The 27588-nt window shown below is 45.3% G+C and overlaps 2 protein-coding genes across 2 annotated transcripts; one reads left to right on the top strand and one right to left on the bottom strand.

Moving 5' to 3' along the window:
• Positions 1-277: 277 nt before the first annotated feature.
• On the bottom strand, positions 278-27588 carry LOC114582821 (interferon-induced very large GTPase 1-like). Its single transcript, XM_028704123.2, has 9 exons — positions 27196-27588; positions 24279-24697; positions 22242-22856; positions 21414-21558; positions 9653-9948; positions 7994-8059; positions 7075-7146; positions 6608-6679; positions 278-5589 (listed from the first exon to the last, which is right to left on the bottom strand). The coding sequence occupies exons 2-9, from the start codon at positions 24577-24579 to the stop codon at positions 881-883; spliced, it is 6276 nt and encodes a 2091-aa protein (XP_028559956.2). The 5' UTR covers positions 24580-24697; positions 27196-27588; the 3' UTR covers positions 278-880.
• On the top strand, positions 12756-15168 carry LOC144325252 (uncharacterized). Its single transcript, XM_077917944.1, has one exon. It carries the CDS (start codon positions 12862-12864, stop codon positions 14428-14430), a length of 1569 nt encoding a protein of 522 aa, XP_077774070.1. The 5' UTR covers positions 12756-12861; the 3' UTR covers positions 14431-15168.

The raw sequence follows: 27588 nt of genomic DNA, 5'->3' as shown, positions 1-27588 counted from the left end.
TGTAAAGGCTAGAGCATTGGAATGGTGCATAGGAGACCAGGACTCGACTCCCTACTCAGTCACGAGGCTCACTGGGTGCCCCTGGGCCAGTCACTGTCCCTCCACCTAACCTACCTCACAGGGTTGTTGTGAGGATAAAATGGGAACCCATGTATGTCACCTTGAACTTCTTGGAGGAAACATCAGTATATAAATAGCTAATATTTTAGTTTTATTGCTTCTTTTATTATATTGTACTTCATTGTATTACCCATTTGAATTCCATAGAATTCAAATTTCAGCAAAAAATGTTGCCCTAAAAGTTGCCCACAGATGTGTGTTACAATGTGCATGTCTGAACCCACATGTTTGTCCAGCATGGACCTAAAATAGGAATGTAACTTTTGGCACAGAGTCAGGGTGTTAACTCATTAAAATGCATTAATACCTTCAACCCTTATACCCAATAAAGAGTTTGTCACACCAGGAAAGAGTGAAAGATTGGTTTATTACACTTGGAAAGGAAAGACAAAGAATGTGAATTACAAAATATAGGGGCAGCAAATAATCATGGATACAAGCACGCTGTAGAGTAAAAAAGTCCCTCACTGCCCCAAAAGGTATATTTCATATAATTAAGCGGTTATAGACAACTAGGAATGCGTATGGCTACTGACTTGGACTACTTTAGCGCAAGGCATTTACACTTTTACCATAATCTGAAAAATGATAACACATCATTGTTTTGCTAATTCCAACATGCAACCTTGTCATATTATGCACAGAGTCACATTATGTTTGGCAACTGTGCATAACGTCTGAGATTTTCATACAAAAATGGCATACATTTAATAAAATTGTTTCCAGGTCTTTAAGGCAAGCATTCTGATGGTGGTGTTGGTTACAATTTGTATCTATCTTCTAAGGCCTTCAGTGCTTGTTCTTTGGTTATATTTCCCCAGTCCTCTGGCAGATCAGCTGGTTTAGCATTGTACTGTCTGGCAAAGTCATCATTGAACATTTTGAAAATGTACTTCCAGTAATCAGAAGCTTTGATACTGGGATCAGGTTGGATACGCCAGTCTGGATAATACGTACGGTACTCTTTGTACGGATGCCATTCCCAATTTGTGTCCTGATTCTGGAACACTTGATTGGTGGACACATCGGTGGAGCACAGAGAACATACCAGCTTTTCTGAATTTGTATATCTGAATCTTCCAAATCCTTGAGGTCGATGGATTGTTGCAAAATGCTCCTGATGAGCGCTCCCTCCAGCTTCACAGGGGGTGTAGCAGAAGGGACACTGCTTCCCACAGCCAAACATTTGCTTGAAGATTTCATCTTGGGGCTTCACAGGCAGTTTGGAGAGTTTGGATTCGATATCCAAGTCTCTAAATTTGCTTAATATTTGTTGTTGCAAATTAGGAAGGAAGCTTTCAACAAAAGCAAAAAAGTGGCCAGGATCAAATGCCTGTTTCATGTGTGTCCCCACTAAACTATCCTTAGGAATGACTAACTCCTTCTGCATTTCTTGGGAAAAATCCTCCACAAATTCTGAGATTGTCTCAGCACCTTGATGCCTCAGCTTGTTCAATGTTTTTCCAATTCTGTCTAGTATTGCAGAGAAAATGTTTTCCTCCAGATTCTTCAGATCCTCATTTTCTGTATAGTAATCCACCATTTTTTTCAGTATCCAACTCTTGACAAACGTTTCATAGGTTGTGATGTATTCAACATATTGGTCAAAATCCCATTCATTTAACAGATCCTTCAGGATAGAAAACTGGAAAAAACTCCGAGAGCCAAAGTCAATAGACTGCTCACTGTTGTGAAAGTTGTCCACTATTTCCACCCCAAGTCTATTGTTGACATAATTCACTATAGCAGGATGGAGACACATTTCACAGAAATCTTTAGCTTGGATGTGATGGGCATCTTTTTCCTGATAAAGATCTCTGAAAATTGCAAAATAGTGGGGTTTCAGTTTTTCCAGGCACATGTGAGGATCATTTTCCTTAACAAATTCTTCGTGTCTCCTTTGAAATGCATGAGCTGCTTCTCCCAGGATGTGGAGCTTAAGGTCCACTTCAAAGCCAGGGGTTGTATGAAGATTTTGAACATCAGGTTGTTGAAGCGTCTCATTGATCATACACAAAAGGTCAATGCAGTAGGTTTCATCATAATCTCCTTTAGAATTGAGCTTTTCATCAATATATGAAGTGCATTTGCACAACAAAGAGTTAGCAACATCTTTTATTATATGCATATACTCTATTTGAGAATTAAAATGAAATAAACGTTTCCAAAGTGATGATTGTACATGGTCATTTTTAATTTCAAAAGTGTGTATTCTGTAACTTAACAATCCTCTTTTTCCTGCTAATTTTTGTGTGTATAGTTTCAAATGAGAGTATGAATTTTTTCTCAGATATGACTCAACTTCTGCATATATGTCACGTTTCTCTAAGGAAATGGGTGGTATTTCCAACAGTGTTTCTCTCCACATTTTTTTAAACTCTCTTTCTAATTCTTTTTCTTTTAATTTCTGCTTTTTGCCTCTGCATTTTTCAAGCAGCCTGTCAACCTTTCCTTCAATTGTTTTCTTGTATTCTGCTTGAAGAGCATCTATTTTGTGTAGACCTTTTCTAATCTGAATGGCATCTCGCAGTTTGTTAGAAGAATAATTTTCAAGTTCACGCATGAGGCTGTTGGCACTCCTGACAAAATCTTCCTTGTACTTTTCTACCAGATGCAGATTTGCTGCTTCGCTCCCGAAGTATTTATTCAAACTCTCCAAAATCTGCTCTTCTCCACATGATAGTTTCTTTTGAAGTTCACATTTCAAATTATTGAAAGCAATTTTATCAGGTGACACATTCTGAATCAGAGTTTCCTGCTCAGATACCCAGAGGTGCATCTCTCTGCGGAAATCCCTGTCCCATTCAGAATATTTAATGGAGAGGTTGTTGTATGCTTCAGCTATGAGACTATTTTGGAAGCTAAAGATGAAGTTCTCATGTTTTACAGCATTCCACAGGCTCTTCACCCATTCAATGAAGTCAAGAATATTCTTGGAAGGCCTGTCATGTGCATGGTCTCTTAGTAATTCAAAAAGGCACTTCTTTAAATCAAAGACCTTTTCGCTATACCCCCTGTTGACTGGGGCCATTGGTGGGACTCCATGCCAAAGACCAGGGATGTACCAATTATTTGTTTCTGGGTTATACTCCATGATGTCTGAGAACTTGATATCCCTCCCAAGATTTTCCATTTTTGCTGCAGCCTGGGTCATTTCATTCAGCTGTTCCAAAAGGTGCTTCCTGTCCCTCATGTTTTGGTCATGTGCAGAAACATCACTAACGTTTTGGTGAACAAACTGGCAGCTGGGGCTTTGCCCAATCTCTTCCATCCTGAGGAACGCATGAGTCACAATCTGCAGGATGTCCTTCATTTCGGTGGCATTCTCCATGGCCATGTTTACGATGGTGATGTCACTCAGCCCAATGACTAGAGTGGCCAACTCGTTGTCATGCTGATAGCTGTCTTCCAGTTTGGCCAGTTCAGGGGCTTTCAAGCCCTCTGTGTCTATCACCAGGATGAAGTCACAGCCAAGATCCTGAGCCAAATTCTCTGAGACGTTAAGAAGCGTCATGAAGGCACCTCGTGTGCACCGCCCACTGCTGACAGCAAACTGCAGGCCAAACATGGTGTTCAGAAGGGTCGATTTCCCAGTACTCTGCACCCCCAGAATGGTTATCACCTTCATTTTGGATCTTCCTCTTAGTTTCTTATGAAGCTCGGTCAGAACATCACTTATCCACTGCAGGGGGATGTTGGATGCATCTCCATCCATCAGTTCAAGAGGAAACCCTTCTAGCATTAGGTCAGCTGCAATGCTTGGGAAATGAACAAACTGCCTTCTGTGTTTTGCTATTTTGCCCTCAATAACCATGGAGTATTCTGCCTCATAGAACTGCCCCAGCTCACGCATGAAGTGCTCAACTCCCAAGGAAGAGGAAGATATCAATTGGTCAATTTCTGCAGTCTTCTGGACATCATCTCCTGAAGTTTTGCATTTCTCTTTGTACTCAGCCCTTAACTTGGAAAGGTTCTCTCTAGCAATATGATCCAGGTTGAACTTCATCCATTTCAGGAAGTAGTGCTTCTCTGCAGACTTCAAATGACTGATGGCATCAACAAATTTCATCAAGCCAGTGGTGAGTTCACATTGACTCTGCTGTTTACGCAGTTCCAGCCATTTGCCCTTCAGTTCAGACCTGTATTTTTCTGAAGGCTTGTCCCCCTGTCTTTTCATTCTGCACAGTTCTTTCTCCACTTTGGCCAGGTTTTTCCAGAGATCACCCTGGAGTCTCAGCATTTCTTGCTTGTACCTTGCTACATCTTTTATGTCTGCGGTGATTCCTTCTGCACATTGGAGGGCATTCTGACATTCTTGGCCATCCACGTCTGCCTGAATCGAAAGTTCACATGTCACAGCACACATCCCTTGTACACTCATACACGTCGGATCAGAATTAAGTATTCCTCTCACAGTTGACCGTAACTTTCTCACAAACTCTGCCTTATTTCTCTTTGCAGATTGCACTAGTATGTTTGAATTACAGAGGTTAAGTATTGGAGCCAATTTATCTAAAACACCCAAAGCTTCATGGCATTTGTTGCTGTCGCGTTCCAGGATGAAATAGAACTGAGTTGATGTTCCCTTTAGCGAGGACAAGAGGTCATGTTGTCTTTCATCAATGGCTTCAGCAAATATGAACACGGCAGAGGAGACCTGTGTTAAAAAGCTAAACTGCACCCAGTGTGATTCAATGTCTCCACGAAGATTTGCAACTGCAATTGGCTCTGGAAAGAGATCTGAGCTTTTCTGCCCGCCCGGGAAATACCAGGCAATCTCCACAAGCCCATCAGCAATTTCTCGTGGGATGTCTCCACACTCCATATCTCTGTGGATGAAGAAATTATGGTGCTGTTGGGCAGGGCTGAGGAACTCACCGAGCAGTTTGGACTTGGAGAAGCTCAAGCTCCCCATCCTCACAAAAGAAATGGTTGGCATGGATGTCAACACCAGGCTCTCCTCCCTGAAGCCTCTGCTTTCAGCCAAGGAATGGGGCCTCCATATTTTCACGATGTCCCTCATGGCCCAGAGCATGAGGGTGCATTTGGGAGTCTCCAAGGGAGGGAGGAGCAAAGGCAGAGCAAACTGGCACATGGACATTTTGAAGAAGATCTCCTGTTGGAGGAAACTGTCAGAGCAAAGCAGAACAGCACAAAGGACATCAAGGGGGTTGAAAGAATGACTCTGACCCATTTCAAGAGAAAAGAAAATGTCCTTATCAATCCTCTCATTTCTTCTAAATACTTGATCATCAGAAACAACTTCTTCGAAGCTGGTGCTCCTGGCTGTCACATTCAGAGCCAATATCTTCCTCAGAAAATGCCAAGGCAAATCTTCCCGGGTTTGAGGGGTGAATTCCTTCAAGCTCCCCGAACTGATTTTCAGGACTTCTTGGAGGGAGAGCGCCTTGCTTTTATGCTTTTCTAGTTTTAATTTGCACAGAATATCCATAACTGCTTTTCTTCTCTCTGTAGAAAATGAAAAACGTATTTAGTAATATATTAAAATTGACAATAACATACCATAATACCAAACAAAAAGTTGCCCCCTCACCCCCATTTAAAAGGCCATGGATTGTTTAATCAGCGAAAGGCCTGAGAGAAGAAAAATGTTTTTGCCTGGAGCCTAAAGATATGTAACAAAGGCACCAGGCAAGCCTCCCTAGGGAGAGCATTCCACAAGCAGGGAACCATAGCAGAAAAGGCCTGTTCTCATGTTGCCTCCCTCCAGATCTCTAATGGCGGAGGCACAAGAAGATGATGATTGCAGGATCTCGGTTGCTTTGTATGGGGAGAGGTATTGTGGTCCTGAACTGTTCCAGGATGGTCCTACTCGGTGGTTTCATGCAGATGTTAAACAGCAAAGGAGATAAAATTGAACCCAGAGGAACTCCACATTGATGGTTCCATGGAGCTGAAGAGCACCCCCTAACATCACCACAAAGCAGTGCAACCCACTCCTAGCTTGGACAGCCACTCTGGAAAGATACTATGGTAGATGGTATTGAAAGATTGAGAAGAATTTACAAGAACACATTTTCCCTATCTCTCTTCTGACAGGTCATCATACAGGACAGGCATCCCCAAACTAAGGACTCTGCCTTCCCATGTGCCCCATCTCCCCCTCGCTGCCTCCTCGCCCACCTGCGAGCGTGCCACCTGGGCAACCCGGGCCTCTCCCCGCCCACGAGGCTGGCGGTGTATAGTCAGCGGCCGCCTCTGCCTGCCTGACTTGGCCACCTCTGCTTCCCTGGGCACCCACTGGATGGCTAAATGTATGTGATTTATTTTAGCCTATTTTTTGCGGGAGAATGTTTGTTTAAAGGTGGTTGAGGGTAGAAGTAAATATAATGCAGTTTTAATGTGGTTGGAGCAATCACCATTCTACTTAATTCTGCTACGAGAGCGTAAGATCTCTCTTCCAAAACTCACTCTCCAACACACCCTGCATTCACTTTCCACTGCGATGATGATTAGGAGGGATTACCTGTGATGGAATGTTGATTCTCTTCCTCTGATTCTTCCTGAACATCATCTTCTTTCTCTTGACTTGGACAACCTAGAGACAGAAATTCACGTTAGGACAACTATCTAAACCTGCCTTCCCCAATGTGGCAAGCTATTTATATATTTCCTGTGAAACATCTCAAAGTGGTTTAACAACAAAAGCTACATTCTGGGATAAAAATCACCACTTAAAAGCCATGTTCCTATTAAGGGACCAACAATAGGATAGACCTTGCTGGAGGCTTGACCAATATTCATAACAGCACCTGAGACCACACAGCAGCAGCGAGGAGGAGCAAAGGTACATTAGTAAATTCTGTACTTCAGGAGCTCCTCAGCTACCCATGTACTTCTCCAGCAGATCATATCATTGCTCCTGCTCTGGAAAAAAATATCCCTGAACTGCAAACCCTCACTTTCATTACACCATTGATTGGGTGGGATTACCTATTCCAAGATCCATCTTCTCTTCCTCTGGGTGTTTCTGAATTTCACCTTCCTCTTCACCAACTGAGCAACCTAGAAACAAACAAGTTGAAATAGCAAAATCAGGTAAACATTCTGAACATTTGCTATTGTACAATGAGTAAGCCTTATCATTAGTGTCATACCTTGGGTTACAGACGCTTCAAGGTTGTGCGCTTATGGACCCGCCAAAACTTGGAAGTACCGGAATGGGTTACTTCCGGGTTTTGGTGGTTGCGCATGCGCAGACGCGCCGAATCGCAACCCATGCATGCACAGACGCATGCGAACACTGTGGGTTGTGAATGTGCATCCCACATGGATCACGTTCACAACCCTAGCATCCACTGTACTTTCAAAGAAGACTGTTGTGTCATTGTAGTTTTTAAGAGGGAACAAAAGTGGATTTACCAAGAAGAAATCCAATCTGGAAAAGCCAGACTGGATTGCTTAACTAAAGTGCTTCCCACGAATCCAATCAACTAGCTTCCTACTCTGCTACAAGTCTGGATGGGAAAGGAGATTTGAAAGTCACACCCACACTATACATTTAAAGCCTGTCTATACTGCTTTAGCAGCCATGGCTTCCCCCAGAGAACCCTGGGATTTGTATTTTACCCCCTCCCATCACACTTAATAAACTATAGTTCCCAGGATACTTTGGGGGGAGCATACACTTTAAATGAATGGTCTGGAGACGGTTATCCAAACTTCATTAGAGGTAGGAGGAATCTTCCTCCCTTCAGCAGAGCCCAGTTTGCCCCATCCTGCCCGGCTTGCTTATGGAAAGGCTAAGCAAGAAAGAAGAATTAGACCAGGGGATCAGCAGGACCTATTTTGAAGAAACCAGTAACAACCAAATGTTTCCACCACCACCACCCCCGATCACGAAAGGAGATACCTTTGGGAACTGCTTCTTCTCTCTCTCCCAATACTCTTGGGCTCTTCTCCTCTGGAGGCAAACGCTCTAGGGAGAAAAATATAAGCTACATTAGTTCCCTTCCAACAGCACAGTTCTACGATTCCTGTTCCAAAAAAGCCATGCTGACAAATATTCTAAAGCAAACCACAACAAGCCACTTGTTGGTATGCCATTAACTGGGGATGAGGATGTAGAACTGCAATGGCCGTCTGAATGCATAAGCTGTCCATGCAAATATGAGACCTGATAAGGTAAAACAGAAAGTCCAAGTTTCCTCTTAGCATCTCTTTTAAAGAATACACTATCCACGGCTGTTTCCTAATTTCCCTGCTGCAGCTGGGGTGGTGAGAAAGTCCCCCCTCCCCGCCAGTTCATCTGCCTTTGGGACATGTGGTTAAAACAAAAATGTAAAATGAAGACATTACTGATTACTAATATCCATGGGATTCCACTTGCCGAATGATCTCTCTTGTCTAATAGCAAACTCAACTAGTGAATGCAAAGGCTAGGTAGCCCAAACAGGGTTACAAGACAGAGAAATTATTCTGCCTGGGGAGAAACAAAGTAGTTTTTTTTTAAGATCTAAAGGGGTAACCCTGCTCCAAAACAAAACACAGACCAATGAGCACTGACTTTACAGAACATAACAGTTCCCGTTAAGTTGAGAGAATACTTTGTGCTTTGCTCACTGAACCACTGAAGAATTGCGAAAAGGAATTACCGTATATACTCTAGTATAAGCTGATTTTTTCAGCACATTTTTTATGCTGAAAAAGCCCCCCTCGGCTTATACTTGAGTGGGGTCCTTTTGGGCTGCTCCTTCCTCCTTCTCCGCCTTTGCCGCTGGTGGCAACGGAGGAAAGAGCAGCCCGAAAGCAGCCCTATTGGGCTGCTTGTTATTCCTCTGCCGCTGCCACCACCACCAGGTTTGTGGTGTGGTGAACTGGCTTGTACTCAAGTCAATACATTTCCCCCAGTTTTTTGTGCTAAAATTAGGTGCCTCGGCTTATATGCGGGTCGGCTTATACTCGAGTATAAACAGTACTTAAGAGGTGCTGTTCCACCATCTCATAGATCATATTTGGGAAAACACACAGCAAGGCATCTCTCTTCCCTAAGGATCTCAGAAAAGGAAACTGATGAAAAATGTTTTGTTCAAAAAGAAGAATGGTTATTAAAATTAAGTGGATACCTCGAACCGGTGAAATTAACAGAAATGGTAAGAAACCAACCAAGTGATAAAATCAGGAGAGAATGGGATGTCTTTGCAAATTACATGAAGAAAATCGGTTCCCAAAATTATAATTGGCTTAGTCTAGACTAAAAATTCCACAGATAAATAAACAGTATCTCCATTAATGCAAAATGATTACAGACAACTAAAGATATGAGATCATATAAACTGTATAGTGGTCAAAGGAAGTAAACCTTTTCTATTTTCCTTTTGACTTAAAAAAAATTCTCTTTTTTTCTTTTCAATATGTATCATTTTCTTAATTTTTGTATTTTTCTTCTTATTATTAATAGTATTTTGGCATTCGTAGCATTTGTGTAACTATTCTTTTTTTGGAACGTACGTAATATTTATATAATAAATGTAATAAAACATTTTTTTAAAAAAGTTTTATTCAGACTCACCATGTATTGAATTTTGCAGAACCTGATTTGAACCTGGAAGTGCAATTTCTAAACATTCCAGGAACTTGCCACAGGCTATTTCTCCCATTTTCTGTATCATTATCAGCAGTTTCCGAATTTTCTTCTTGGAATCCTCCTCGGTTTTGTCTAAGGCCTCATATTCTTCCTCCGTGATAACGGACTGGGAGAATAACTCGTCTAGAACAAGTTCTAGGTCCTTCTGGAGGATTTCAATTAATTGTTTTCTCGCCTTGCGGATTATCTCACCACCAGAGACCATCACTGAATCCACTGATCTGTGGTAGAATAAATGTATTTTATTGATTAATGGAAAAAGGGAAACAAACATTAGAACTAGTAGGGAACTCTTTTCACTCATGCATGCTGATTAACGAACAATCCAATGCTCATCCTCTCTGCACAGAATGAAATCTTATTGCATTCAATGGCTCTTCCTCACAGGCAAGTGGGGCAGGGAAGATGGCAGCCTGATCTGGCATACTGTCTGCCTAGCTGCTAGTGAATCTGCGCTCATGGTTAGGAATGACATTATCATCATGGGTATCTACTACATATTAAACCATCTAATCCATTTTTAAGTTAATAGTCTATGTTCTTAAGAATGTTGGGTTGGGTACTGACTGCCACTCATGGAAGGGGGAGCAGGAAGAAACCTAAACACGTACTGCAGAGTTCCCAAAAAACAGACCAGAGGCAATTGTACTTCATCCAGCAGAGCGTTACTGCTACTGAAGGCAAATGAGCATAATGGTCACAAATCCAATACATTCAGGATTGGCACAGTCCATAGAAATCCAGTTGCAGCTGTGATGGAAAAGTTGGTTTTGATGGACAGGATGCATCAACAAGTGTTTCTTTTCTTTTCTTTCCCTGCCAGCAAATGGTTAATGAATGGCAGCCTGTGATTGACCAGGAGGGAGAGTTTAAAATTTTGGTTTGAGGAGAGAGTTGGTCAAGGTGTTAGGAGTTGAAATAAAAAATTAAGATCTTATGTATATAATAAAGGTTCATAAATGTACCAAGCAAACATGTACATAAATATATAAACCACATGTCTGAAGCAGCACAGGAGAACAGCCATGAAGCCATTTTGACTCCCAAACTGACCAGGTGTTTTCTCTGCAAAGTCAAATGGAAAAGCCTCCCCATTGTCTTTTCCTTTACAAATCCTGTCTTAAGGGGTATGTCTGTGTATGAATAGGGTGAGCCTGTGACTTGGCTCAGGAAAGCCCTTTCTGACTCTGGGCAGGAGAGGGGGTTGCGGTCTAGCCCCTCCCCCTTGCGGCGCGGGGGCTGAGGTAGCCCCCGCGAGAGGTGAGGGAATCCCTGGGCGTGCTCGCGACCCTGGCCGCCTATCGGCGGGCCGGGGGGAGGCGGGGCTTAAGGTATTTAAGCCGGGCACGCCCAGGGTCCACCCTCTTCTCCCCTGATCGGCCGTGAGGTTTTTATCGCTCACCTGGTTTCCTCTTCAGCTACGGGAATTTTTCGAGGGGTTTTTGTGTGCCGGCGTTTCCTCCTTGCAGTATCTAACTACGGTTTGTTTCGTGAGCCGGGCTCAGCTGCCCCCCCCCCCCCCACTTCTCAGCTTCTGCCTCTCCGATTTGGGAAAATCTTCACCAGGAGCTTGGGCTTCCCCTGAGTGGGAGTCCCCATCCACAGGGAGCAAGAAGGCAGAGGCTGTGAGTGCCTGCACGGGGGTCTGTCTGCCGTGCGTCTGCAGCCGAAGGTCGTGGGATCACGGCCCGATTGACAACACAACGAACAATTACTGCGGGGCAGCTTACAGCGACGTCCTTCCTGCACGGCTGTGCGAGCAGACGGAGCGAGAACTCAGCGGCGGCGAAAGGGGGTAACGTACTACCGACGCCTTTCGTGCCTTTCCCCTTCTAGCCTCTCAGGTCACTTCCCTGGGGGGGGGGCTTGCCTTGCCTTTATTAAGAACGAATTACCCCTGTCCATCTGGTGCCTTAGTTAAAACACGGGTCCCCGCCACCGCTACCTCCTTGCTAATAGCATCGCTGCCAGTACCCGGGTTCCCCTTTCCCCTCCGCTACTCTCGCCACGCATTTCGTGCGTATTACTGTCTGTCTGCGTTGCCGGGGCAACCATTGTTGCTAGCCTCCACCGGGGAGGATTGTGAGGGCGCAGTCGCCATTTTAGTTCAGGGAAAGGTGAGAAAACAATAGTCTGGGGTGGTGCATGTGACGCGCGTGCGGGCGGCCATTTTGGTTTTGGGCAATTGCGTTGCGGTCGCCATTTTGAGAAGGTCCACGTGGGCCAAGTCTCGGCGGCCATTTTGGTGAGGAAATTTAGAGCCCGTGACCTTATCCCCTGCTCTATTTCACTGCTTCATTTCGGTCAAAGCTGCGTGCCACGGCAAGGGTAGGGATAAGCAGACAGCGATAGCCGACTGCAGGTTCCTGCAGCGGCTTGAAGTAATTCGCTGCATTAAATAACACTCGCTTATACAATCGGCTACTGGTCGCCATCTTGGGGGGTTCGCTCGTGCAGGGTCTCGTCGGCCATCTTAAATGTGGCAAGTTAAAAGGCAAATTACCTTCGGCAAAGTTAGATACTCTAAACTTCAGTGGGGTGCATTGGGGCCCTCCCGCGGGGAACAGTAATATTAGCATAGCAGTGGTCAGTGGCTGAAGCGCGCTTGCAGCCACTGCTATATAAAAAACATTTAGCCAGGAAGTGTAAGCACAGGCAAACAGACAACTTAGGGGTCACGCATTCGGCCTGGGTTTGGGGTTCGTTGCCTAAACCCCCCCCCCCTGCACTTAACTGCAGGGCCATTTTCCAGCCACAGCTAGCCTAGAAAAGGTGGTTATTTGACAGTGGTAATTGGGCAGCTGACAATTTGGATTCATTGGGCTAGGTGGTGACCGTTGGATATTAATAAATAAGTTTATTCTTTATATAATTATTTAAATATAGATAAATAATAATAATAAATATACTCAAAAAAAAAAACTTTTACGGATAAGCATAAATAAAATAAAAATAACATATAAAAAGTAATAATAATAATATTAAAAAAAAAATTCGATAAATAACTTCTAAATAGATACAGGGCAGCAATTTATTCACGGCGAATAGGATAATTAGCTGCTGAATAAAACACAGTAACAAAATAGTCTCTTAACAAAGGAAGTGTTATATACGCACATACTCCGAAAACACTTATGGCTTCCGACGGAAACCAGCAGCCCACCACTGGCAGCAGCCTGCTGGCCCCCTCCACAAGCAATGATGGCGCGCAAACTGCAGTTATAACTTGTGACCCACAAACGTTAAACCAGTTCTTCAGGGTGTTCGAAACCCTTTACAGACAGTGTAGACCCGGGTCAGCGGCGCTGCCAGTGCTGGAGCCAACGCAGGACGTAATACCTGATACTCCACCCCCCATCCAGGGCCTGTCTGGTTCCTCGGCTGCACCGTCGGCCAGGGCACAACAGGGTCCATCAGTTGCCGCTGCCCAGGCGCCTTCCCCGGCAACGGGTGCTCAGCCAGACGCCGCAGCTAGTGGGCGACCCGGAGCGCGGGCGCAATCTGCCCGCTCCAGGAAAACCACGCAGGCTACCAGTAAGGGCAAGGCCCCAGCAAAGGGCAAAGGTAAGGGGAAGGCACCCAAGAAAGGGAGCGGCGGTAAAACCATCTCTCAAGCTATAGGTACACCAAGTGTCTTTCAGGAGCAGCAGGTGCACAGTTCCACCGAGGACAGTGCGGGTTCTGGCTCCGAAGGCGAAACAGTGGAGAATCAGCCTTCTTGCTCAGCGACCGACGTCTCCACTAGCACGACACAGGGGGGTAAGAGGAAGGCCAAAAAGAAACACACGTCGGCTAAGAAGAAGAGGAGCAAGCATTCGGATACCGAGGAGGAGGAATCAGGTACGTCCTCATCAGACTCGGATTCTGAGGGGCCTATGGATGGTTATTGGGGAATTGGGGAGTCGAATCATGGGATCCCCCTATGGGCCCATGAAAGGAGAGCCAATTCCCACCGTAAGGTTTTTAACGGGGTGCTGTATTGGAAGGATGGGGCATTGGTGGAGGACGTTAAGGTTGCCACCAATCAACCCACGGATTTCATTTTGGGGAACCACTTGTCACAAAGGAAGAGGAATAAAATCCTCAATGGGGATTACGTGGATATTTTTACTCTACTCCCTCCAACAAAAATTACAGGTAAAGGTGAGAAGAGACGCTCTTATGGTAGAAGGAGGTATAGAACGCCCAGGGCGGAACGCACATTCGATAACTGGTTAGACGGGTACCAGGTTTTTATGGGTGTAGTTTGTGCAGCTTATCCCCACCGCGCCATGGATTTAGTGGCTTATCAGGCTCATGTGAGGCGGGCGCGTGCTCTGGCAGGCGAAAATGCTGCTTTGACGTACGACGAGAACTTCCGAAGGAATGCTTCTCTCCACCCCACCACGCGATGGGACCTCACAGATCCTAACTACTGGGGAGAGGATGTAAACCCCTACATCGAGAAGAAAAGTCAGGAGGCAGCGAAAGTGGGTAAGATTGAGCCAAAGAAACGTCGGCAATGCTGGGAGTTTAACAGGGGCGTATGCTCTCGCCCCTTCTGTAAGTATCTGCACGAATGCGAGCAATGCTGGGGCAATCACCCCGCTTCTGCGTGCTTCAAGAATAGGCAACAGCCCTTTCGGGGGGGCAGGGGGTACTTCCATACCAATCCCAGAGGTGCCCCCGGTGCATCCCGTCAAGGTCCCGGCAATCGCCAGTAACACTGACTTAGGTTTGGCATTCACCCCCGTTCGCCTACAGCCACTCAAAAACCTTTTGGAACAGTACCCTGATAAGACTGCGGCAAAATACCTGTGGGAAGGGTTTTCTTCGGGATTTAGGATCCCGGTGGCCACGCCACCAAGCTCCAGGGAGACGGGCAACCAAAAATCGGTGAGGGAACGGCCCGACATAGCCAGAAAGAAGATAGAGAAAGAAATCAGGGCTGGTAGGGTGGCTGGTCCCTTTCCCGAACCGCCTTTCCAGGGGCTTCACCTCTCCCCGCTGGGCATTGTGCCAAAAAAGGCCCCAGGGGAATTCCGCATGATCCACAACCTCTCTTATCCTAGGGGGGGTTCGGTAAATGACGGGATTCCTCAGGAGCTTTGCACAGTGAAATACGCTTCGTTTGATCAGGCTGTAAAGATGATCCGTCGATTTGGTCAGGGTGCTTTCCTTGCAAAATGCGATATAGAGTCTGCCTTCCGCCTCCTTCCGGTTCATCCGGAGGACTTCAAATGGTTGGGATTTAAATTTGACGGCGCGTATTTCATTGACAAAGCTATGCCCATGGGCTGCTCGGTTGCATGCGCGGCCTTTGAGTCTTTCAGCACGTTCCTTGACTGGGCCCTTCGTAACAGAACGGGATCGTCTGGCGTCTCGCATTACCTGGATGATTTTATTTTGACCGCGGATAATAAGCCACGTTGCTCCTCTCTGCTAGAGGCTTTTACATCCCTAGCCGGCGAATTAGGGGTACCCCTAGCCGCCGAGCAGAGGGTCCGGCCACTTCCCTAGTCTATTTGGGCATCGAATTGGACACCATAGCCCAAACTTCTCGCTTACCCGTCGAAAAATTGGTGGCGCTCCGAACAACCATACAGCAGCTCTTGCCTCTAAAGAAAATAACATTGAGACAGGTCCAATCCCTGCTGGGCCATTTAAATTTCGCCTGCAGGGTGGTTGCCCCAGGGCGGCCATTTTGCGGGCGTCTGGCGCGACTGGCGGCGGGCCTCAAAGCACCCCAGCACAGGGTGCGGCTATCCAAACAGGTGAAGGCTGACCTAGGGGTTTGGTTGCAATTCCTGGAAAAGTACAACGGGATATCATTATGGCAGGACACCCTGCTTCTTAATGCCGACTTTCAAGTTCAATCTGATGCAGCCGGGTCCTTGGGTTTTGGGGTTTACTTCCGCGGCCAGTGGTGTGCTAAACGGTGGCCCACAGATTGGCAAAATCAACCCATTACCAGGGACCTTACCTTCCTGGAGTTCTTCCCGATTGTTGTGGCTGTACATCTGTGGGCGGATCAATTTCGGAATCACAGGGTTTGTTTTAACACTGACAATCAAGCAGTTGTAGCGGTTCTCTCAAGGCAGTCTGCGCGGTCCACCAGGGTGGGTAACCTTCTGCGTGCCTTTGTCCTGCTGTGTCTGGAACATAACATTTATTTCTCGGCCAAATTCGTGCCTGGCATTAATAATGATATCGCGGATGCTCTATCTCGTTTCCAGATGGAGCGCTTCCGCTCGTTAGCGCCAGAAGCGGACCAATCATCGATGCCTTTCCCGGAGCATCTCTGGAGGATTGGGAGCGAGATATAATGAAGGGAGTATTCGGTGCAGTGGCCCCGTCCACGATGAGGTCCTATAAGAAGGCGTGGGTGGAATTTTTAAAATTTAGGGCGCGCACCCCTGGCCCAAGTAACCACTCCACTCCCTCTACCAGGGAGGTGCTCCGCTACCTCGCACACTTGAGGGAGTTAGGCCGGGCCCCTAAGACACTCAACATTCACTCGGCGGGGATCTCCTACTTCTGTAAAACACTCTTTGAAAAGGACCCATGCGCAGCCTTCATTGTGCGCAAAGCCTTGCAGGGATGGCGCAGGCAGCAACCCCCTGGCACGGACAGTAGGCGACCCGTAACTTATGAAATACTTTGTAAGATCCACAAGGCCCTTCGTCAAATTTGCTGGTCAAAATACGAAGCGCGTTTATTCTCCGCAGCGTTTTCCATTGCTTTCTTTGGCGCCCTACGCGTAGGCGAGGTAGTGTGCGAAGGGGAAGCCACCCAGCCTCAGAGGGGAATTTTGTTGAGCGACCTGACCCTCTCTAGTACCGATCTCGTGGTGCGGGTCCGAAACTCCAAGACAGATCAGCAAAGCAAGGGGGCCCTGCTTCGGCTCCAGTCGGTTTATGGAAGGGGCCCTTGTCCGGTTCGGGACACGCGGCGTTTTCTTTACCTAAGGCCTGTCGGCCCTGGTCCGCTTCTGATACATGCGGACGGATCTCGCCTTACTAGGCACCAATTCACCAGGGTTATGCGGTCGGCGCTGTCGGCGGGTGGTTTTCCGGCGTCTGAATTTGCTGCACACTCCTTCCGTATTGGTGCAGCCACCGCTGCAGTACTTATGGGGCTCCCCACGGAGAGAATCAAGGAAATGGGGAGGTGGAAATCTAACGCGTACAAAGCGTACGTGAGAAACAACTTGTGACTGCATGTTGCACCCCTGACCTCCACCCTCCTTTCTATTTGCCTTTCAGAGCCCTCGAGACTGCGCATTTGGTTGGTGGGCCACAGCATCGTGCACTGGGCCAAGTTTCATGCCTTGCGAACTGGACTGGGCGGCAACCTGAGTTTACATCCCAGGGTGGAGCTGGTTTGGATAGCGCGTAGAGGGATGCGCTGGAGCGAATTCAAACCGGTGGTGATGGCCAGGGCTGCGGCTGAGGGGCCGCCAGACGCCCTTGTGATTCAATTGGGTGAAAATGATCTCGCATATCGCAAGGCGATTGATCTGAGGTGGCACATTTTTGACGATCTGACCGAGTTGGTCATTGCATACCCACATGTTACAATAATTTGGTCCTCATTGCTGGAGAGGAGGACATGGAGAGATTGCGGGAGCCCAGTCGGAGTCAACAAGGCGAGAAAGGTTTTAGAGCGAGCGGTGGAACGTAGAGTGGCGGATCTGGGCGGGTTTGTCATCAGACACCCGAGCATCCAGTTCAGCAATGAGGCCCTCTACAGGAGGGATGGCGTGCATCTGTCCGATGCAGGGAACGAAGTTTGGTTGGGTGATATCATTGCAGGGATTAGGTCCTGGGTTCAGGGGTTTCCCTGAATGGAAAAGCCTCCCCATTGTCTTTTCCTTTACAAATCCTGTCTTAAGGGGTATGTCTGTGTATGAATAGGGTGAGCCTGTGACTTGGCTCAGGAACTAAGTATTTATCATTACAAAAGACTGGCCAGGCTCCCCAGGGTATCAATCAAGTAAGCATTAACAGGTAACTTGCCAGACAGGAGGTAAACAACCCACTCAGATTATGAGGTAAACAGTCCACTCAGATTTCTGCTGTAGCCTGCCCTTTCTGTGATGTAGGTATGATATGTCTGGGGGGGTGATTTTAAGCTACACCCCTTCTGTGATGTATGTATGATGTTTCTGGGGGTGGTCTTGATCTACAGGATGGCAATTTCAAAAGTCTTTATAAGGCCTTGTGCGCCATTGTTCTGGGTCCCTCCTCCTTTCCTGCGGGTGAGGGGAGCACCCTGTTGCAACAGTTCAATAAAAATCAGGCTTACTAGCTGCTTTGCTTCTCAATATTCTCTGGTTGGCCTCTGTTATTTTCTCTGACTGATGGAGAACCTGCAAAGGACTCTAAAAGGGTTCTTGTGTTAAGGGAATAAGGGCAGATTTTCGTTTATTACAAAGTTAAGGGAGTAAGAGGGTTGGAATTGAGGGAGACAGGTTAGGAGACAGGTTGAGATATAAAGAGTGAATAGGAGAAAGCGTTGGTTCTGTAAAATCAACTTCCACTCTGAGTGGATTGTGAAGGACAGAGTGTGGTGTCCTATAGGAGGAACAGACAGGAATTTTACTGGGAGGTTGAGGTTGAGTCAGGAGAATTAGGAGCTGGAAAGAAACAGCAAACTTGGGACTCAAATCTAGCCTGGAGGGGAGAAATTCTTCTTAGGAAAAGAAGAAACCCCCAGACCCAGTAAAAGGAGCAGGAGTGGAGAGCCCTTTGGTCTATTACTTAAAGTACCTCAGGAGCAGGAGTGTTAAAGGGGGTGGATAACTGAAAGAAAGTATCACCATATAAAGGAACCAAACCTATAACGCAAAAACAACTGAGGATGAATTAAAGTGAAATCGCACTGTATTCTTGAAGTAACCTAAGTTTAATTCATTTGTGTTATATACTATCTTGCCTTAAATAAATCTTTTATTGTTTATTTAAAGAAAATCTGTCTGAGACTCCAAGTTACTAGTTACCCCCTCACAAAGGTCCTCCACAGGATACTCTGGGCTAGAATTTTATGAGGGAAGGGGGGGAAAAAAACCTTTGGGTAAAGGGTTTTTCAGTGAGGTGGGGGCAATTCATCTGAGTGAGAGTGGGCCCAATGGTGTGAGGGGGAAAAGTGGTGACGCACCCGTCACAGCAGCACTTGATATAAAACATAGAAACTTTTAATAAGACTTAACCTTAACACTAAGCATACAGAACAGAATATGAGAACAAAGAAAGAGAAAATAAGAGTGAGAGCCAGGCTCCTCCTGGCCTTACTATTATAGTCAGCTCAACCTTGATAGAAACATAGCAGAATGAATTTAAACCAGCTGTACAGTGGTGCCCCGCAAGACGAATGCCTCGCAAGACGAAAAACTCGCTAGACGAAAGGGTTTTTCGGTTTTGCGTTGCTTCGCTAGACGAATTTCCCTAGGGGCTTGCTTCGCAAGACGAAAACGTCTTGCGCTTTTTTCTTAAAGCCGCTCGTGCTTCGAGGCTCCGACCCGCCACGTCATGCCGATGCCACGAGCAAGCGAGCGAGCCCAGGCCACCGACGCGGGACGCCGCCGGGCGCGACAGGGGCGCCGGCCGGGGTACGCGCGGCGGACCCACGCCCGGCCCTAACCCGCACAGGCGGGAAGGGCGGGCTGGCGATCGAGCGGGGCGCCGCCGCGGCGCCCCACCGGGCAGTCGGAGCGAGGAGGCACGTGCCACCCCCCACTGCCCCCGAGCGGAGCGGCCCGTCGGCGGTCGGGGACGGTGGCCCGTCGGCAGTCGGGGACGGTGGCCCGCCGCCCTCCCTATCTCCGCGGAGGGCAGGGCGCGGGCGACCCCTCCGCCCGGCGGCGGTGTCTGCCCGTTGACGCGCTGGGAGCCCCTCCAGGCATGCACGCGGGTGGTCGGCCGGGGGCCGCCCGGCAGGCAGCAGTGGGCGTCTGGGCCGGCGAGCGGGAAGAGGGATGCGCCGTCACTCGCGTCGCCGCCGGGTCTTTCTCCTCTGGTGTCCCGTCACCGGGCAGACAGGCACCGGGCAGGGGGGAAGGCTTCGGCCGCCGCGCGCCGCCGCCACCCTCTCTCCCGTCTCGGCCACGCGAGGCGCTCCGCTTGCTGCCCCTGCCACTGGCGGCCCCCTCGGACCTCTCCGGGCGCGGGCCTGTCCGCTGTACGAGGCCCCCTCGGGCGTGCCGGCCGACTGGAGGGAAACTCCGGAGGCCCGCAGGGGGCAGGGCGGCAGAAGCGCGGGGTTCTCTCTCGACGCGTCCCTTCCGCCGCGTGGGGCACGCGGCGGCCGGCCAAGGCTGGGTCTGGCCGCGTGTCGTCTCCCCGCGGTCGGGGGGTCGTGCAGTCCACACCCTCTTTCCAAGTGAAAATAAATTGAAAATAAAATTTTATTGTTTCTTTTATTTCCTTTATTTATTTTATTTATGATTCAGACCTGTATGCCACACTGTCTCTTCTATTTATAAAAATATTTATATTAACCAGACCTTTGGCTGATTAATATTCTACAGCCTTTTAAATGTGTCTGTGGGAAGGGGAGTGTTATTGTTTTGCTGTTTCGTTTTACTTGTTTACTTGGTTTTATCCTATATTCTGCGAACCGCCCTGGGATATTATGATGAAGGGCGGTATATAAATCCAATAAAAAATAAATATATTTATATACTGATGTAATGTAATTCCCTGGGGAGGTCACTTTGGTTCTGCTAACACACAGTTGGGCTACACCCCCAGAGGTGCACTCCATTGTCTTTTGAGACAGATGAATGCCAACAATATCACAACAGTTTACAAAAAAACATAAACATAAATTAAACATGATCCACTGAACTATGAACCCATCAGCCTAACCTACTTTACAGGGTGGTTGTGAGCCTAGCGCTCCCCCCCCCCGCCATCCTAAATTCACTTTGGAATGAGTTGCTTCCTTCTGTCTCCCTCCCCGATACATTAAGGAAGACATTCTTTTATTGGTTTTTGCTGGCCTCCTATTTTATCTGCACCTTCTAAGCAAGTAAGAGAAGTTCACTACGCGCTCAGCCTCAAGGGGAGAAAACAAGAGACTCTTGATTACTCTTGAGACTGATTTCAAAGTGGATCCCACACCAAGTCTCTGCTTAGTCACTTCCCCTTAACCAAGAGCCATCTTAAGAGGACCCTGGATCTTTTCAGACCAGAAAAATAACAGACAAGATGGAGAGACAGGCAAAGTCATCACCCCAATTGGGAGAGGATGCTGGTGACACACACAGAGGAGCCTCCAAGTTCAGGTACTCATATGGAAAGTTCAGGTACTCATATGTAGGAGTAAGAGATCTTTCAAGAGCAACACTGAAGTGATTGAATAATTCAGCCCTAGAGAACAGAATTCTAAAATAAAGTGCCAACTTTTTAATCAGCCTTGTTCCTAGCCCTTTATTAGCAGACTATTTTGCAAAAAACAAACAAACCAAGCCAGTGGTCCAGCTTGCCCTCAATGCCAGAAAGGTTTGACGGTGCCCGTTTCTGCAGATCAAGTGGCTGTTTAATGCCCTTGCAATTATTGTTTTTTCTAATAAATTTACAACATTAATGGAGACAGAACCAAAGAAAGAGGGAAGATAACAGCAGTTCTTGAGGACCCATAAATCACCCAATAATGTTGTTTTTACAAATCAAAACCTTGATGATAATTTAAGTATAGACGTTACCCTTTGATGGTTGTTTCATTAGGAACATCCTCCATCAGACTCCCTTTTGTCTTCTGGGAATAGGATTTCTTTTCAGCTGGGGTTAATTCGGGTGTTGATTTCATGAGCTGCATCCTGGCTAGATCCTCTGAGGTTTGGAAGAAGGCTGTGCCGAGAAATCAAGAAAGCACCAATAAACATCCTCAGTAACCCTGTACAATTTGATCTCTTCATAAGATGAATGTGTAGAGGGAGTCAGGATCAGGCCCACAGATCCTGGCCCCAACCTTATAGTCATGCACATACAAGCTGTTAAGTGTCTAGATAACTAGAAAATGAGAATTGGCACTACGCATACATATTTTCTGTGGTTTTTGATGAACGCACAGAAATCAGGGACTTCCTAGTCATCTGCTCAAGGCTTATGAGCCAAAATACGGTTTATCTATACCTGAGTAATGTCAAGGAAAAAAGAAAATTAATACTAGGTTTTTGCATCAAGAGTCAAGATTCTGCAGCCAGTAGACGTGTTGCAGAATCAACATCCCTGTGTATATATAATTATTCTGCTTCTAAGTAGTATATATTTGGGTAAGAAGTATGTATTTGTTACTCCCCAGATTTCTGTACCCAAAACACCACTACTAAAGTGGTTTACAGCAAGGAAACAAAAGCTGCACACAAAATATATGCTGCACTGGAGTCAGATTTAGATATCCAGTTGTTTTAAGTGACTTTCTTAAAAATTCACTTTTGCTATAGCAAGTCTTCAATTAATTACAACTGGGGCTTTGGCCTACTGAGCAACAACTCATCTCATCCAGAGTCACCTCTATTGTGGATACAAACCTCCTTTTGATTTCTCAGATCTCTCCCTTCTTGTGGGAGACCCGCTTGTCCTTTTTCTCTCAGAGCTATCCTGTTGTCCGGCTCCCTCTTCTTCTCCCTTTGATGCAGAGATGCCAGGAATTTCCACCCCACTTCCTGTTCCTTCGGATTTGCCACAGTTCCCATCGCTGGCTCCACTTCCTTTGCTGGAAGATGGAGGGGCACTTGGGCTCTCAGCCCCACTTCCTATCCACGGAGATGAAGAGCTCTCTAGATCCTCATCTCTATCTCTGTTCTCTGTAGACATGGCAGCAGCACTGGGGTTCTCAGCTACATCCGGGGCATCTGGAGTCTTGACTTCTCTTTCTTTGCTGGAGGGCAGGAGACTGGCATCTGGGTCCTCAGTGCTGCTTGCATTTCCTGGAAGCATAACAGCATCATCTGGGCTCTGAGATCCACTTCCTGCCTCTGAGGATACAGGAAAACCTATAGTCTCAACCTCTCCTACGCCCTCTTGGGACTGGGAAGCATCCTGGTTTTCAGATCTAGCCAGATCCATGCTCTTGGATCCACTTCTTTCCCCTGAGAATTCAACAGAGTCTGGGACCTGAAGGTCATTCCTGAGATTCAACTGATCTGAAAGAATCAGATTAAAAAAACCAAACAAATAACTTTTAGTTTTTCGAATGTCGGTTTTTGTGTGTTGTGTATTGTTATTTTTCGTGTTGTTGTTATTGTGTGGAAAATACTAATAAAATTTATTGAAAAATAAATAAATAACAAAACGAAAAGGTCAGATGGGGGGGGCTCAATACTTCGTCATTACAAATTCAATTTCCTTCCTTTTACAATTAACTGTAGATAAAGTGTAGATAAAAACCAATGCTTTTTTAAAAATATATTTTTTAAAAAAATTAGATTTTTTAATTTAAATTTCATTTTTAAAATAAAATGCTTTTGGAGGAAAAATCTTTCTAAAGATAGTTTCCTGTTTAAGTTGCATTATAGTCCAAAGGCTATTCATCAGGAAATAAGGATTTGTTTTAAGTTTTTCATGTGTGCTAAAACTCTGTCTAAGTTGTTGTTGTTGTTTTTTAAAAAAAGTTGTTTAACCACATCAGTTAACAAACATGGATACATATGCTATAATGTTATTGTTTTTGTTAAATAATTTTTTTAAATTGTTACTAAGGAAATGATTAGTTTGCTCCTTCCAGTAACGTACAGCAGAAAAATTATCCAAATATAAACAGCTAACTTATTAAACCTCAAAATAATTTTGTAATTATCTGTCCATATATTTCTAATAGTATAACCAAATCAGTAATTTTTGATATAATTGTAAAAACTACTCTGAAAATTTATTATTCCAAAAATGAAACCTTCATCTGGTTGTAAATAATAAGATTAAACTAGCAAGAATGAGTCTTTCTGTCAAAAAAGAAAAAGATTTAAATCAAGTCTTACTGAATAGTGATTTAAATCGATTTGATTTAAATCAAATCCACCCTGTGTTGAAGCTAAATCCAAAGCACCTGAGAGGTCCTGGAGAACTATCAGGCTTGCCTTCCCCTTACCTTTTTCCCAGCACAGGCCAGCCAGCAGAGAAACTCATTGCCATAACTGAGCTTGAAAACCAAGCCAAACCACACACACTTATCCTGGCAACCTTCCAAATCCCTGACCTGGGGTGAGAGGAAGGACAGTTTTCTTGCATTGCCAAAGGCCCTCAATCCCCCTGTATTGTTTCTTAATGGCCCTTAATGGCCAGGTCATTTTGCATAAATTAGTTCAGGAATTCCTCTGCAACTTGTATTTCTCCCTTCACATCCCAAATAATCAAAATCCTACCATTTATTAATTTCTAGGGTGTGGGGGAGGTCCCCCAAACTTATAATCATGTAAACGAAAGTTCACAAAAGCAGCACTAACAGCTTTGGACGAAATTCAAGGCGCAAGAGGACTTTAAGACATAGAGAATTTGGTGCTGCTGCAGGTGAGAATTTAACCCTTAGGAAAAACAGAAAGCACCTCCGGGTTTCAAAAAGTGTTACTCACCATCTTCTACATATTCAGAAATGGGCTGAAGGCTTGGGAAGGCTTGCCTCAGGTTTTCCAGGCAGTCCAAGAATAGTTCCTGAGTTGATTCTCTTTTTCCCAGCACTAACTCGATCAGGCATTCCACAAATGCTTGTGGATCCTTTATTTCACTCAGGGAGAAGAACTCCCCCTGTGTGAGGAGCAGGTGGGAATCTGCCACATCCAAGATCAGCTCTGAGTCGATTAGAAGAAGATCTTCTGCTAATTTCCTTCTAGCCCTCCATATAATTTCAGATGGGTTTTTCCCAGAAAATGCCATGGCTTCCAGGCAGGTAGCCCTAAAATTGTTGAAGAATGAACACACACTGTCTTTGTATAAACAGCATTGCTCTCTAAGGATTTGGAGTAATTGATCCAGCAAATGTCCAACACCAAATCTGTAATTCAACAGAGAAAGCACCTGTATGATATCGAGCGACAGAATCATCTGGCCACAATTTTTGTCCATGGTATGATTATTTTCCACCTAGTCATTTTAACACCCTATTTGCCAAATTTAACAATTCCAAAATACAGACATGCTTTTCACTTTTGCAAGACTGAATATGCTGCCTTCGGCTGTACTTGAGAGTCGATTTCAAACAATTCCACTGGAAAAATAGTTATGTGCCTGGGGAGATGGCAGTATTGAGTCAGTGGCTCATGTGCTTCTGGCTTGCCCTCTTTATAAAGATTTGAGGTTATTATTACCCCTCTAATATTGTCTATGCTGGGCTGCTCAACCATTGCTACCGTGTTCTTCCTTGAGCAGATCAAGATGATCAGGTGACAGCGAAAACTGCAAGGTTTTTAGCGGGGGCAATTAGAATAAGATCTATTACAGTGATCCATGCAACGGTCACCTCCAGGCTTGACTACTGCAATTCGCTCTACGCGGGGCTGCCCTTGAAGCTGTCCCAGAAACTCCAGCGAGTGCAGAATGCTGCAGCGAGGCTCCTCACGGGGTCTTTGCCATGGGAGCATATTCACCCAGTGCTTTTCAAGCTGCACTGGCTCCCAGTGGAGTACAGGGTCAGATTTAAGGTGCTGGTTTTGACCTTTAAAGCCCTTCACGGCCTAGGACCCCCATACCTACGGGACCGCCTCTCCCGGTATGCCCCACGGAGAGCCTCAAGGTCTATAAATAGCAACACCCTAGTGGTCCCGGGCCCTAAGGAAGTCAGAATAACCTCAACCAGAGCCAGGGCTTTTTCAATACTGGCCTGGTGGAACGCTCTGCCTCATGAGACCAGGGCTCTGCAGGATCTGATTTCTTTCCGCAGGGCAAGACAGAGTTGTTCCACCTGGCCTTTGGCTTGGAGCCAGTTTGATTCCCTCCCTCCCTCTCTTTCTTTTTTCTTTTCCTTTCTCCTCCATTTCTCCTCCATTTTAATATTTTAATGTTTCAATATTTTAATTGTTGTATTTTAATCTTGTTTTTAAGTTGTATTCATTCAACCTATTATTATTGCTTGTTAGCTGCCCTGAGCCCGGCCTTGGCTGGGGAGGGCGGGGTATTAATAATAATAATAATAATAATAATAATAATAATAATAATAACTGATGTAAACCTCCAAAATGTATTTTCTATAGTTAACGTTTAAACCTCTATCTTCAGTACATTTTGTTTCATTGCTATGGCTAGTGGCTGAGGCAAATAAAGACTTTTCTTCTTCTTCTGATCCAGCAAATGCTAATTGAACTATTTCCCCATCCTGAGCATTTATTTATTCAAGATGGGGCCTGCCACTAGCAGGATATAAGAAATCTGACTGAATGAGCATTCACTTTTAATAGATTAAGTGGATATCCTCACAAATAAATTGTTTGCCTGCCCTTTTGTTACTGTCTAGCAGTATAGATTAGCTGCAACAAAGGCTACAAATAGCGTGATTAGATTAACATTACCACCTTCCTTTCTGGTGGGGGTTCTGTGCCTTTAGAAGCTAAGTCATGGGTAGAAATTCAACAGGTTCTGCTCTTCCAGCACAGCATTGAGAAGCTGCATGTGTTGGTATCTACCTGTTAGGCAGTTATTCAAGGCTTAGAGATTGTATGCAAGCTTGGGGGGGGGGGCAATCGCCAATATTTATAATATATTTAAAATATTATGCCCATCCTGAAATGTAATAAATTATTTTAAAAACAATTCCAAATATAAAGCTTATCTACAGCTTTAAGATTGCTTTTAAAGGAGCAGAAAATCTAAAGTTTTCCATAAAAATGTTCAAAGGAAGCCCAACTACAGTGCAAAAATGAATCCAACCTTAATTTGGCAAGGGGGGGTTGACAATAAAAAGCTATTGAAAATGTATATGTTTAGGGAAGCTTTTAATGTTTAATAGACTATTGTATTTTAATATTCTGTTGAAAGCTGCCCAGAGTGACTGGGAAAACCCAGCCAGATGGGTGGGGTATAAATAATAAATTATTATTATGTACACATAACTGTTGTACAAAAACTTGGGAGCACCAAAACACAATGATCTGATGAACATTAAATATTCGTGTTCTCAAGTTTGTTGTGCTAATTTAGGATCGCACTGATATATGTTTGTTAAATTTACACCCCCTCCCTCCCTCCAAAATTTCATTGATTTGCTTCCATTTCGAGGAGCAAGGCTTCTTGTTTATCAGAGTATTTAATGCTTCCAGTAACTTGTATTTTTGCAATTGCTACTTGTTTTAGCTTTTGAAGTGGCTTTTATCTGAGAGCTGACTTTGCACCTCTGAATTAATAGCCGTGAAAGACTCCATTAGCTATTCTGCTTTCACACAAGCACACACAAAATCCACCTATGTTTTTCTGTTTATTGCAAGCAGAGGTTAAGGAATATGGTCAGGTAAAAATTATAGCTGACAACCTAAATCATCAAAATTAAATGCATATACTTACGTGAGATGTAAAGCGCAGTGCCTACGTTCGTTCCCTGCGAGTTAAGTTTCTATGCTTTGCGCTTTCGCTTTTCCTGTAAACGACCCCACCTCTAGAGAACAGAAGAAACGAAACTGAAGGTAGAAAAAAAAGAAACACATTTAACTGTTTCTATGACTAGATGGGCTGGGAGGAGCTGGGAGGAGATTGTGCTATTGCCTCTGACTGATTGCTTTGTCATTGTTACTTATTAGTTCATACCGTTGTTTATACACATTATATCCATTGTTTTAAGTTGCTTTAAATTTCATCTTCTGTAAGTTGCTCTATCTTGTTTTATTTTCTATCTGCAAATTCCACAATCTTTCATAATACCAGTGAACTTGTAGACCAATGAACTGAGTGATTTGTTTC

This window comes from Podarcis muralis, chromosome 13, assembly GCF_964188315.1.
Source record: "Podarcis muralis chromosome 13, rPodMur119.hap1.1, whole genome shotgun sequence".
Classification (NCBI taxonomy): Eukaryota; Metazoa; Chordata; class Lepidosauria; order Squamata; family Lacertidae; genus Podarcis; species Podarcis muralis.
The sequence above is the reverse complement of the archived record's forward strand: the minus strand, read 5'-3'. Positions and strand labels throughout refer to the sequence as shown.

Bases quoted from the DNA above. Each gene is read 5' to 3' on its own strand.
- LOC114582821 (XM_028704123.2), bottom strand. From the start codon at position 24,579: ATGGCATTTTCTGGGAAAAACCCATCTGAAATTATATGGAGGGCTAGA. The intron at 9,949-21,413 runs GTAACGTCTATA...ATTCTACCACAG, and splicing joins AATGAAACAACCATCAAAGG to ATCAGTGGATTCAGTGATGG. The intron at 7,147-7,993 runs GTATCTCCTTTC...GTTTGTTTCTAG, and splicing joins AGAAGAAGCAGTTCCCAAAG to GTTGCTCAGTTGGTGAAGAG.
- LOC144325252 (XM_077917944.1), top strand. From the start codon at position 12,862: ATGGCTTCCGACGGAAACCAGCAGCCCACCACTGGCAGCAGCCTGCTG.